Source organism: Larimichthys crocea, chromosome VII (genome assembly GCF_000972845.2).
Source record: "Larimichthys crocea isolate SSNF chromosome VII, L_crocea_2.0, whole genome shotgun sequence".
Lineage (NCBI taxonomy): Eukaryota > Metazoa > Chordata > Actinopteri > Sciaenidae > Larimichthys > Larimichthys crocea.
In genome coordinates, this window is record NC_040017.1 from 10046879 (window position 1) to 10061503 (window position 14625).

Genomic DNA, 14625 nt, shown 5'->3' on the forward strand with positions numbered 1-14625 from the left:
TAGAAGCTTTTATAGGTATTATTTAGTTTGTCCATTCTGAGCTACTGTAGAAATATGGCAACATGGCAGACTGATTATCCGCTTAACAGCAGCAGGAAGTGTCTGCCATAGTCTGTAAATAGAGGCTGAAATCTTACACACTGGACCTTTAATATCAATATCCAGGCTTTAACTTTATCCCCCTCATCTGAGTGTTTACATATTGATTATCTTGGTAGAGTGGAGTGAGGGCAAACAAGCCTCCATTTTTGGACCATTAACTGGATGAATAAACACTCAAGCATGCATGAGTAAAGAAAGCTGGGGTCCTTAAGAGGTTGGAGAGGACCGCTGTTGAGATTGTGGCCATAAGCTGTAGGCTATCTATGGCAGGAGATGGTAGAAAAACATATACTTCTTTCCTAGTTTGATCTTATTTTATATATTTAAGAAAAAGAAAAATGCAAAATGACAGCCAATGAAAGGCCGGGCTCAGACATTTCTCATACATAATATATATTTTATGAGATCTATCATATTCAACTCTGTTTATCATTATTACATATTATTTCCAAAGTTTTGAAGATTCAATAGAAGATACATATATTTTTAAATTGTAATAAACATTTATATCAAAATGCAAACAGTAAGTTTAACATGGTTTTACCCTCTAGAGTACTCTCTTACAGTCCCAGTTTTCTTTTGTGTGCCTAGTTTCTTGTCTGTACATGTGTATGTGAGTTGATTCTCCATCCTGTATCAAAGGACTGGGAGGGTATGTATGAAGGTAGTGAAGTGAAATTGCCAGTGAGTCACTCAGTCGTGAAAGATTCATATCCTGGGTGATTGGATATGACCATTTCTCAGGTTTCAGCAAAGAACTGATTTGGGATCGCCGTTTGTGACGGCACACACTTCAGCAAGCGAAACTCTCATATTCTTTCCCATCATCTTTCACATTCCACTATTAATATCTAACATGTTTCTTGTTTTTGTTTTTCAGTTCAAACAGTGCTCCAATAGTTTAACGTCACTGCCACTACTTTTTTTTTTTTCTTGTATTATTTTCTCGGATTCTCAAGTTTCATCTATGGCCTCATTTTTAGTCAAATAAATTGGAATTTAAAAAGATGCTGGCATCTGTTTTTGAGTAATCCAAAAGGTGAAAGGCATTGTTTTGATGATTTTATCAAGAAAATTTCATTTTATTTTTTCATGGTTCAACAGTAAAGTCACTGCATGTCGAAGAAAGATGAAAAACATATGTGTTTGTGTTTGTGTGTGTGTGTGTGCGTGTGCACGCACGTTGTGGGTCTCAGATTAGATTGGTCTTGTGGGACCTGATTGAACCACTCCCCTGGATTGAACTAGACATCAGTAAAGCCTGACATGGCAAAGGGCTACTGCTGAGCTCGCACTGCTTTATTTATCACCCCAAAGTGAGTGTGTTTGTGTGTATGTATAACATACATACACGGATTTGGGCCTTTCGCAGGAGTGTCTGCATTTGAGTGTGTGTTCTGATGTGTGTCTAACAGTCAAAGAGACATGGGGTGGTATACCAAAAATACATGCACACATGGTTTGGAACTTTGGACCCGGTCCAAGTTCTGTGTTTTCGCCTCCTCTTTTCATACATTATATTTATAACACAAGGACAGCGATGAAGTCAGGGACAGAATTTCGATGATGTGTGTGTGTGTGTGTGTTTATTTGCCTTTTTGTGTGTGTGCGTCTAAGTATTTATAACACAAGGACAGTGATGCAGAGAGGAGCTGCATACTGATTAAGTGAAGTCGAAGAGAGGGCCTCTGTGTTGGCAGGCAGAGCCACACAGCAACAACAAGTCATTCACCTAATTTAGGACATGCACAAACACACTCACAGTCACACACACAGACATGTTTCACTCCAAAATCGTTCTGGTAACTCTGCATGCAGAAGCTGTGCCACAAGATGCTTTGCAAAGAACAATTTTGTGTTCAGCTGCAGCGCTGTATGCTGTTTAACTTGGACTAATAGGTTTTTCTAATTATCCCTACAGTCATATAGAAATAAAGATATGCCATAACTCTTCATGGCCTCTGAATCAGCAGAGAGGTCATTAGAGATGGAGGGAGGACGGAGGAGAAAAGAGCAGAACGAAGAGAGGATAATGGATAGAGGGAGCAAAGAAAGAGACTAAGAAAGCGAGAAAGGGAGGATGGGAAAGATCAATACAGTCTGTACTTTGAGAGCTAAGAATTGGCATATTGTAGAGCAGGTCGAGGGAGGAGAGTAGGTGTAGAAAAACAGAAAAGTACAGACAGTAAGTTTTCACTTCTTTTTTTTTTTTTAGTTTTCAGGACAGAAAGAGACATTGGAGCAGAGGTGGGGGTAGAGGGCAAAGATGAGGAGTCTCTTTAAATGAATTTTTAGTGAAAGTGTGCAACAAGGGCGTTTCTGAATAAAAGACAATGGTAGATGCAGACAGAGAAGCTGAGAAGGAAAGAGAACCAGAGTCACGCTGCTGGAGAAGTGAGAGTGACAGACCGAAGGGGGATTTGCAGTCTTTCTCAAAGATAAGCACACTGTTTTCTTTCTATCCTGCTAACCCTCACACTCACAGTGGCACCACGTGCAAGTGTGTACACACACACACACACACACACACACACACACACACACAAACACTCACGGACAAACGCGCACGCATAACCAACACTATGCTGTTGCAGCAAGCTCTTGGCACCTGACAAAAGTTCACCCGCTCAGAGTTACCATGGCAACGAAGAGATTCGTTGTTGCTACCCATACAGCCTGACTCTCAGCCTGATGAGAGAGAGCGAGTAAAAAAAAAATTAAAATAAAACAGCTAATTGAACTTTAAATTAGAACATTAATTTGATTAGAAAACTGAGAAAATTGGAATATCATGCTACAAAAATTTCAGATTTATTTGTTGAGTGTTTTTGTTGCTGTTATTTTTGTGTATTTATTATCCATTGGACTCTGTTGTGGTGCATAGTAATCAGAGTTTTCAATGCAATCTATCCTCTTTCTGATTAAAATAAGGCATCAATAATGATTTTAATTAGAGTAAAGATATTTGAATATTTTGAATGTTTGAATTGGTGTCTTTAAATTGAAAATAGTTGATTAGCAGTCGGACAAGGAGATGAAAAGGGAATGCAAAATATTTAATTTGTTTCATTACAGTTTTTATTATTATATAATATTAGGAAACTGGGTCCTAATTTAGGTTGGTCCCATGAGGACCAATATCTTCTATATCAGGCAGAAATGGGATTCATTTGTATGATTAATGATTTGCATAATATAACTCTACTTCTTTGACATAAAGATAACTTTAGTTTTTTAATACTTAATAATTGTGGAATTGGATGCAAATGTGACACATCCATGTGTGCAAAGACTAAATGTAAAGTTGATGAATAATCTAAAAATCAGTGTCATATTTCTCACATTTTTACTCTATGTGTAGATTTAAAAAGTTGAACAGATCCAGTCCCAGGACGTAGAACCAGGAAGACTGTGATTCAGCAACTTGTTAAAAAGATTCCCCATGTTTCTTGATGTGTAGTTTTTTCTCTCATCCTTTCATCTTTGAGTTTTCTTGACAGTGCAGAGACATGGAGGATTATAGTTGCTTTGAATGTTCAGTAGGGCTGAAACTGCAAAATTTAACAAACCTGTCAAATATTCCAAAAGATATGTGGTATCACATGCATAAATATCCACTTACAAGGACGCTATATGCAAGAAGACCTAATGTTGGGTAACATGTACAGGCTTAAAAAGTCATGATGAGATTCATTGATCACTAGATACTAAGTGCAGGCAGACTGACGGGATCACTCTGGTGAGGATACTTCAGCAGAGCGGATGTTTGTGAGTGTAAGAACTGAACCCAGCTTCATGTGGTGGTTGGAAACTTGCTCAAAGCAAAGAGATGGGCATCAAGAACAAGTTCCATATTGTCCAATCCATCGGAAAGGTATGCTTCCAAGCTCATCTGTTCATTTTATTGATACCAGCAAGTTTTGTTTTGTTTTTCTTTTCCTGATAGTTGATGTCAGGGTAGAAACACCAACATGGCGAATCATCTATCTCCACACATGCACTTAAATCCTTAAATTTGATTCTACTTGCAGGTGCCACTGCTTCTCGACCGAGCAGCACTTCCACTACAGAGGGTTAATATCCCGTGTTATAATAACATTAGTTCCATGCAGGCAGGCTGAGCCTTTTCATACTTTTTCTTCGACCAGGAAAACCTGAATGTACAAATACGCTCCCATCAATTTTAGATGATGACAGACAAGACATGTGATATCACATGTGTTAATACATATTTGCAGGAATTGATAACATATCAGACTGATAATTACAACTGATAAACTAACGCTGACCAAAAAAAAAAAAGAAGCATAACCATCCCTATAAATGCATGTGCATTGATCATTATGCACACTGGAAAACCATGACTTATCAATAAAGTAACGCTAATCATCCATATCTCTACCAACAAAAGGTCAGCTTAACTTTATCACAAATCTCAGAGTCCGTTATAACCCCCAAAGATTATTGTAAGTTGCTTCTCGTCGATGTCTTTCTGAATGATTGGAACATAATGTCACGTTTCAGTGAGGATACAGAGAAAGAAAATATGACTAATGAAATAATTATCTATTGGTGACTATGGATTTTGTTTGTGCAGTGTTTATCATTTAATAGAAGATATATTTTGCTGTCATCAGCACATTCAATATAAGATAATTAGCTACCAGATTATATTAGCTTTCAAATCGGCTATGCGATCTAAATGAAAGGCAGGAGTAAAGCAGGCCCAAGAACTAAAGACTCTTTTATGTGCGCATGCACGGGGAGAGACAGAGACACATACACACACAGCACGCTGTCCTCTTCTGCTCAGCACACAGATATGAAATAATGAAATACTGATACTCAGACAGACTGTGAGCAGCTCAGCAGCAGTAGTAAAATTGAGACCTCGACACATGAAAGGAGAGGGAGAAGTTTTCCTTTGTTTCTACTACTTTTCTTTTTCCTGTGTAACACTCTACAACTCTACTGAACTCTGTGCCTTCTGGAGTTCACAAGGTCACTACCGGGTTTCACAACATGGCTGATAAAAAGGAAAAGAAAACAAAGTCTTACGTTATTTAACCCCCTGGATAGAAATTATTTTCCCCACTCTATTGTTACCATCATACACACGTAGAGCTGAAATCCACACATGCAGACATAGGACGCAAGGATGTGCTGCCACATATTCAGGCGTAAGACATGAGACAGAGATATATTCAAAATATTCACACTTTGACCTTCTTTTCACAGATAACAGCGACTTCTGAGCCGTGCAGTGTGAAAAATAACACGGACACACGCACAAACAAATAAATAGCAGTTAATGATTATATCGGATGTGTAGCACACGGTGCATTTAAAGCAGCTATCAAGACTCAACGCTGACAGTTGTTAGCATACTCATTATTTCATGAGAGAGTGTGTGTGCACACGCCTGTGTGAGTCTACTGCTGTCAAAACGCAGAGAGGATAACAGCAGGGATGGGAGACATTTCCCTTAGAAATGACGCAGCAGAAGCTGTGTGTGTGTGTGTGTGTGTGTGTGTGTGTGTGTGTGTGTGTGTGTGTGTGTGTGTGTGTGTGTTTTAAATTGTGCATATGCATTTTCTTCTTCATTCACTATGCGGTTTGTCCCCCATAGGGGTCTAACATCTGTGCCATGCTTATGGGGAACACTGCATAATGGGAACACTTAGATAGGCCACCTGCATATTATGGCTTGTGCAGCCATTGGTGATAGACACACACACAGACACACACACACACAAAGAAAAGAGAAAATCTGCAACACCACAGAATAATTGCTCGATGGTCTTGTCTCCTAGGAGGTTGAATGACTATATCAACATGGACAATTCATTGTTATGTTGCCATTTACTGGGCTTGATTTCTGTGAGGCAGAGAGCAAAGATACTCTTTTTTTTTTTCCAGCACTCAACTTTATCCCGTGGCAGCAGTTTAACTGTGCCAGGAAGGGGTTATCCCCTTGCCATTACAAGCTATATTACAGCATAGTGTGGGTAAATGCTGATGCAGTGGGAGACCTGACACACTTTAATGCAAATGAAATGCCAATAAAAGCACAAATTAGCACCCCCCATTCACATAATATATTATTAGAAAAATGCTATATGGATATATATATCGATTTCACCTGCATTCTCTTCTGCAGGCTTAAGCAATATTAGCAGGCTTTCAGTTTCACGTACAAAATCCAGGTTGATTAGTGGTGGTGCTGTCTGTGTAGCAGTAGCATGTTTGCATGGACTGTAATTACATCCCCCCATTATGTTACCAACAAATCAGAGATGCTTGTTAAGGAGGCAGACCCACATTTAAGGAAACAACTTGCTAAACTCCAGATTTCTTGAGAGGGACTCTTCATTATTGGGGTTAGATTAGATGTGAATATGCTGTACCGCATGGGTGCTTCCTGACAACAGAAAGATGAGGTTGTTGTTACACTGACATTTTGTTATGCTAAGCAAATACCTTAATGGTAACCACAGAAGGTGGTTACTGAGATTAGCATCGATTCAGCAGATTGATGTTTTCTCTTTGTTTTGTGTTGCGTCCCTGAGCAACATCGTGTGTGTGTGTGTGTGTGTGTGTGTGTGTGTGTGTGTGTGTTAGAGAATCAGTGTGTGGTGTTTAGAACAGCTTCTAATGTGCCAGACTCAGGTGGACTTCTTACACGTGTGAAGAGGAAACCCCATGAGAAGAGGAGGATCAGCAAAAGAGGGACTGGTGAGGAGCAGCACTACAAACACCGGCTGGTAACAGGGTTAAAATTTCTGCGCACGGATCAGTATTGAGGCCTCAACATAATAAATCCTGTACATGAATGGAAACCTGTGCCCATCTGTTATACCGTGAACAGAAGGACGAAGGGTCAAAGGGTTACATGACAAAACTGTATTGTCTCACATCTCTACATTGTTAATGACCAAAGCTACCTAGCACAAAACAAACAATGAGTGTTGAAACAAAGTCAATTTAAAAATGTATGACAGCAGTGCAAAGGGGACAAGGTCAAATTGATTGCCTGGTAATATTAGTTTGTGGAAATGAAATCGCCTCTAAAATAAAACATAGCTGTATTGCTCAGGGTGTTCAAAGCAGCCAAATGAACCATGAACTTAAGTTTCTGCCAAGGAAATCTGTGTGTTTATCTGAAGAAAAGAAATGATTCCTGCACACTTATCTAGCAGTTCAAGATTACTGATTTGTGCAAACAAATTATTACAAAATGTACCCATTAAACATGACGGAGAGGTTTCAAATTCTGGCAACAATGTGGTGATTATTGTGTCATAATATGTGGAGAGGACTGTTTGGATAGATGTAAATGTGGAAGGGAATGACATGACGGATTGTGTGAGAAAAAAAAGAAAGTCACAGCATGGAAATGTCTCCTATCTCAAGTATAAAACTAAGAGCGTGTGTTTTAGAACAGTAGTCTTCCTGAGTGAACATTCGCCATATCTTCAACGGTCAATTATTAATAGACCTGACATTTATCACTGGAAAGAATAATTTAGTGTAGAGGCACATAGTCAAAGAGCCGTGGCCAGATAAAAATCAGTATAAACACATTTATTGTATTAAGACCTCTAGTGTTTTATTGTGCTTTGAGAGAGCAGTTATGAAACGGAATATGGTTGATAAAACACTTCAAAAGTAATAAAGTGCAAACAAAAAACAAAAAAAGAAAAAAAATGTTGCCCACGGCACATGTGCTCCAAACTCCAAATGATACCAATAAAGAAACATTTTAACAGTTCACAGTGAAGCCATCTTAAAGTAGCTTCAGTAACTTCTTACGCAGGTATATGCAGATCTGACAATCCGGGTACTGGTTCTTTAGGTTCCTTGTCATTCCCACATGCACGCAAACAGTAACACTCAGGCATGAACACACATATATAAACTTGGTCGGTTGGCAGCTCTCAATGTTGAGGGCCTAGTTTTAAAGTGACTGGATCGATACAGGGGAGTGAATTGCCAATTTCAGTTTGTTCTATTGAAATCGTCTGCTGCTGCATTCCAGAGGGAGAGTACCTGAAATTGGCAGTGGCAGAGTGGAATTGGATTTGTAAGGAGAGAAAAGAGTGAGCAGAATGATCAGAGCAGGACTTGGACACCTACATCTTTTCATGCACGCACACACACACACACACACAGATGTACCGACATGTTCGTTCATGTTCTTGGTCATTGCTGCAGACATGACATCTCAGCCAAATATGGAGACAGTTATGAAAGTTTATCTACACCCCTGTATCTCAACTACATGGCTCCACTTACACACACACTCACCCAGAGCTCATCGTGGCTCTTCTACATGGACTGTAGCCATGACAAAACTACAGAGTACATTGGCATAGATCAATATCTGTGTTATAAAAATTAGGGTTACACAGCTAGTTAGATGTTTTAACTTATACAATGTTTGTTCTTACATTATATGTTCTTAGGGCACTTCCCTTAAACTTTGATGCTTTGAATCCGATCCTCTTTATTTAAGGGTTTTTCTTTAAAATTCCCGTAACAATCTGTCCATAGAAACTGTACACAGTTTAAACCATAGCTCCACTGCCGTGCCTGACAAACTAAATCAACAGACTGTGGAGTTTGAGGTCTGTGCAGCCTTCAAAAAACAGAGCTGAACAGACATGAGGGCTGTTTCTGACCACCCAGTAAACCCAAAGATCATGTCATCATCTTTGGAGGCATGTCACTGTCAAACAAATGGAGACAGCAATCCAGTCATATTTAATCTCTGTTTGGCCTTCAAGGTGGAAACGCAACTACCTGCTTTGGTTTTCTTTGGTCCCAACAATTCCCACATGTGTGATGACCAGAGTGGAGGTGAGTGTTGTTCATCATTGCTTCTGACTTGCTACATGATGGTGATTGTGGCATTGTGTTCGTGTCACAGCAGAGGGTGCAGTCATCTGTCTTTACCCCACAAAGCCTGGGCAGCATTGTTACAAGACAAACACAATGTAAAAATGAGCAATAGACAAAGTGACACTAGTTCTGTTACTACAATCAGCGCTCTGTAGTGAAGTAGCTTATTCCCTTTACTCTATATTTGTTAAAGACTTATGGTGGACACAAACAAGTTTAAAAAGTGTGTTTAAAGTGATTTATATCTGCTCAGAATGACCACACTCCAAGGTGGGGTGAAAACTACACCATCAAAGGCCCTTGTCTTGTATCCTGTTAAAATCCAGGTGAGGTTGAAGACACTCACCTGGACGCCAGATATATGCATCTGGATCTGGACCTTAGACCACCTTCATACATGGTTTGAGAATTTTGATTTCAAACAGTCTTGGATGCTTAACATTTTGAGGTCAGATCAGTGTCAATGGAGTATGAAAGAAGGGCAAGATGTGATATTCCTTCAAACATGGGGATAACATTTGGTCACATTGGCCAGTTGCTGCTCAAGTAGGCATGCATGCCTGTTGGTTTCAAAAGTCACAAAAATTGTCACATGTAGGGTAAGGGGTTTAGAAGTTGTTCAACCATGCACCTCAGTTGAAGCAAACCAACGCCATTAGGGGATAAGAAATGATGTTGCTGCACACAGACAGGGGTGCTGAAGTATAAGAGTCCCAGTAGTTGATCCGCACGTGATCCAATGTTACCGTGCCCGATACCTGCCACATGCAATGATACAGATTACAATGACTCAAGTCATCTGTTACATAAAAAGACAAACGTTTGATTAGTGTGGATGAATAAAGCAATACAACATTAGAGGGTGTATTTTCACTGCCATTGTTGGCACGGCAGTGACACGGTCAGGACCAATCCACCAGTGTCTCAGTATAGCTGCACCATAAATTACTGTATATTAATTAATTAACGTTGATTTAATTTTCCTAACACAAGGTCATAGTGTATGCAGGCTAGCTGTGGTTCCCAATTGCATAGTACTACTACTACTACTACTACTACTACTACTACTACTACTACTACTACTACTACTACTACAGCAGTTACTATGGAAATAGGAAAATATTTTTAGTAAAAAGCACAATGTGCTGTCATGCTAATCATGTTCTAAATGTCTAGTTGACTAATCCGTTATATAAATAGCAACATATTACAATTGAATTTTTGAATGAGTTGCTTGTTTCCACTGCAACAAGTCAACTAAATACTGGCAACTGTGTGGTGATGTGGTCACAGTTGCGTAAAGATTACTCGTGCGAGGTCATGGCTTACATAAAACTATGCAAATAGACAGTGAACTATAAACATACAAGCGCACGCACACACACTCATAAGCACTGTGGAATTAAACACGATAGCAGCGATGATTGTAACAAGCTGATATGGGGATTGGAGGCCGCTGTTTTTTTTCATTGATGGATATCTGAAACTTTATGGGCTTTGAGTCTGTAAGTCTCTCTCTCACACACACACACACACACACACACACACCTACAGACAGATAAACACACGCTAAGTAGTAAAGGAGTGGTGAGCCCCTGTGACCACAATACATCCTGTGGATTATAAGGTGCTATCTCACTTGAACTTAGAAGCATTTTGCCCTGAACATTGGATAGAGCCAAGGTAAGACTGCAGCTGCAGGCTGTCTACATATTCAACTCAAAAACTAAATCATATTGATACTACTTATGTATAATTCATTATATCTAAAGTAACAACAGATAATAACATTTATTGATTTGATGCTGGATGATTATTACTGTGATGCTAGTGGGATTCCTTTTTCACTAACTACAACATCAACACATGATGATGACTAAATAAAACAATTCAATTAAAAAATGAGTCCGGTTATAGATAAAGACTTGCATGAAACAGATCACTGCATCATTTCCTCTTTTTTTTAACTTTCTGTAGCTTGCAGATGTTTGTATTATGTGGTCCTATTACTGTGGACAGACTGTAAAATTGTAATGCAGCCATAAGGAACAGATGTCAATGGAATAATGATGTGCAGACCGTTTTTATTTTGTTCAGATGAACACAGCATTGATCCACATTTTCTAACATCAGTCTGGAATAATAATAAAGCTTATTAACCTTCTGTTGGGCTAACATTCAATTTTAAACTATTAACTTTATATGTCAAAGTAACCAGTGAATTAAAAAGGTATTCACGGGAACCTCAACAATGCAGTCATAAAGTGCCCCTGTTTATTGTTAAGTGTGTGCGCAGCGATACCTATCACAATGTCTGTGTTGGGAGAAAGTAAAATGACACGCTGTTATGGGTGGCAGCTATATTTAGGCAACTAACTAAATGGAAGATGGGAGAGGCTACAGTGTTTGTACTGTATGAGTGTCTGCGTCTTTTTCTGCGTCTCTGCGTTATGCTGTATGTCCGCAGGCACTTTTCCATGCATCTGTATGATGTGCAGGGGGGCAGGCACACATTTGACTCTGTGTGTCTCTCTCTCTGCCCTCGCCTGCTCTTCACAGCACATTAAACAGGATGGCTATAAGCCTCTCATTCAACCAAACAGAAACACACACACACACACACACACACACATTTAGACATTCACCTTGTTTTTTGTCTCCAAGAGTACATTGGAGTGAAGCCTAATTGCTTGAGTGATATGATGGGTGTCTACTTATTTCAACTCTTTTTCAAAGTTTTTGTTCTCCCTCTCTTCACTATTTCCATTTAGTCCCTTTTCTCCACTTCAGAAAGCTTTTGCAGAGTCCAAGGTTAATGCAAGGAAAATATGTGTGTGTGCGTGTCAGATCTGTGTTTACTATATTGTGTGCTTGTGTTTGTGTGTATGTGTGTGTCCTGCCAATGGGCCTCATTAAGCAGGGAAGTTCTTTGAGACCTTTGAGACCTTGCCTTTAGTAAACTTGGTGTCATTATTGGGTGTTAATGATGTTGGCCTTTGTAATCACTCTTTGTGTATGTGTGTGTACATGTGCGCCTGTGTGTGTTAGATGAGGAAAAGGCATTTCTCAGGGCTGGAGGTTATCCTAATGGTCATGTTCGCATTGATGTCTGTGGCAGCCATCACTCTCTTAGTTCTGTTTGTCACCGGAGAACCAGGGACCACTACAGATGGTAAGTGAATACATACACAGAGATGCACATGTAAACTTAAACTCACTTAAAAAAACATGACATCACCCCCCCCTTCCCTGTATTTGTTAAATGGTTAATGCTCGCCTCTGCAAAAATGAAAAATATGCATTCTGGTAAGTTGTCTTATGCAGAGACAACTTTGGGCTTACCAGAATGCATATTTGTTTTAGCTAGAAAACAATATGTCCTAGAAACACTTTGATTATGTTCAGAATAAGAGAAGGCCATGCAGTCAACTAAGCTAAGATGGGTAGTGAATAGCTCCATTGTGCATTTCATTGTTTCAGTCAGTTAAAAGCCAAATAATTTATCAGATTTTTTAAATAATATGGATTGTTCCAGCATGACCTAAACCATTTTTTTCCGGAACTTAGTCAGAGGTCCAAGATTACGTATTGTAGGTAATCATCAACAGGCAACTAACATACTGCAAGAGATTGGGTTACATGTTTAACTGTTAGGTTATGAGTGTTACTGTGTTAAGAGATAAGAGTTCAGGCAAGATAAAAAAGGATGGTTTATTTCAGTTACTGAGATTTCCACAGTGTCAGCGAACATGTTAGAAATTTGGTGAAGCATGCCAATCATGCATTCAACCATATGGTGCATTGGCTACAGCTCACAGTAGCTTGTTAGCCTACGTTATTGAGGTATGTTCCAATACTCTCAGCCTTATTTCAAGTAAACAGGCACTCAACGTTGTTTCATTTTGGGATGAAATGTCCAAAGATTATTGGTCCAACAAGTCAAACAACAAAATCTTATACAACATATCTGATACAGGTAATACAAGTAAATATTGGAGTCCACCATTTTGTTGACCCAGACATCTACCCACCCTGTGCAGATCCTTTTACTCCTGTCATAACTACTACAGCCATAAGAGGGCTTTGCAGAAATGAAAGACTCTTAGGGGTATCAGTCCTTATATCAATATGAATCTTTAATATACAAATGTATCTTGGTATGATTACTAGGTTTCGTAGGTTTTCATTTTCACTTTAAGTAAACATTGAATCTTTTAGCAGGATCTACTGAAGCATTTGTTCCTCAGTGTCCCACCATTCCTCTGGCTGAAAGAGTAGACTGTTACCCTGATGCTGGAGCCTCAAAGGTAGGGGTCATAACTCAAACAATTTAATTCTTAGTCTTAGTAATGTCACAGTTAAAATAGTGCTGATGATGATGATTTCTGCCACCCTGGTTGTATTAATTATCAAAACAATGGCAACTTATACCAGCAGAAATGACACTAATGGCAGTGTGGTTGATCATAATGTTATTATTAACCCTATCATATCAACAGGAACAATGTGAGAAGCGTGGATGTTGCTGGAGACCACTGGATGAGAGAAATGTCCCCTGGTGTTTCTTCCCAAACAACCATGGATACACAGTGGAGTCAGTGGAGAAACCAAATGATTATGGTAAATCCATGTTTCCTGTCTCTCTCCACCCTGCCCTCCCACTCATACCATTGCTGACATGAAAAAAACTGGCTTTCTATTTAGCTCATTTTGTAAATCTAACTGCTCCACGTTCCTTCATTCTGTCTGTCTGTCTGTCTTCGTCACATCATTTATTTTCTTTTTCACTTACTTTGCCTAAGGCATGGTTTTCTGTGAAGTATGACATGGATGGCATATCAGAAAACATGATTGACTTTGCAGCATGCAGGTTTTTCCATTTTCTGCTTGATTTCACTGCCTCAGTTATTCACCTCAGTTATTCACAAGGAACTATTGGACATTTAAAGTCTGAAGTGAAACATTTTCAGACACATTGTTTGAATAGCATAAGAACATTTTTTGAAAAGAAAAAGATTACTATTTTGGGGGCTTGTTTTATGTGGCAAAGGTGGTTAAATTGAAAAATGGTAAATGCTTAGACTGACATTATCAAACACAACACTGGTCTGCCTGAGAAAGGTGCGGTGTCAATCAACAGAGACTTTATCCAGTACATACAAATAGAAACACTACTTTGTATATAATTTTAACTGTCTTCAAACATTTTTACATGTATTTTGCCATGAAATCGCTCAAGGCCACTATGCAAATTACTCACATTTACCTCAGAGGTAACTGAGGACTCTAAGCTTGGTAAGCATATTGCACTCTTTGATCATGCTGGTAAATGAATAACCTGTGAACACATCTGTGTTTAAATAGATTCCCACCTGATCCATTTTATGTGGAGAGCTCAAACTGATGACTGTTGCACTTTGTGTTTGTTGCAGTTCAGTCATCATCGTGGGAACAGATATTTCTCATATATATATTTTTTTTTTGTTGTTGTTTTTTTTAATGCGCCTAATAATTAATGTGTTTGGTTCACAGCTCATTTCATAATTCTTATCTAGAACTTGGAGATCATTAAATAACACTCAGGTTAAAGGCTTCTTAAGCATTAAAGAATATTGTGACAAA

At 38.9% G+C, this 14625-nt stretch overlaps 1 protein-coding gene across 3 annotated transcripts in view; it reads left to right on the forward strand.

The window, feature by feature from the left end:
- The first annotated feature begins 10373 nt into the window (after positions 1-10373).
- si (sucrase-isomaltase) overlaps positions 10374-14625 on the forward strand; it is a 66442-nt gene continuing 62190 nt past the window's right edge. Inside the window, exons 1-4 of one of the 3 annotated variants that reach the window (XM_027280243.1) lie at positions 10374-10508; positions 12052-12175; positions 13222-13310; positions 13503-13623. In XM_027280243.1, coding sequence (XP_027136044.1) covers positions 10494-10508; positions 12052-12175; positions 13222-13310; positions 13503-13623 — 349 coding nt within the window. In that variant the 5' untranslated portion in view covers positions 10374-10493. Of the gene's footprint in view, positions 10509-10550; positions 10687-12051; positions 12176-13221; positions 13311-13502; positions 13624-14625 lie in introns of those variants that run through there. The other 2 variants (XM_027280244.1, XM_027280245.1) reach the window with 2 other exon arrangements.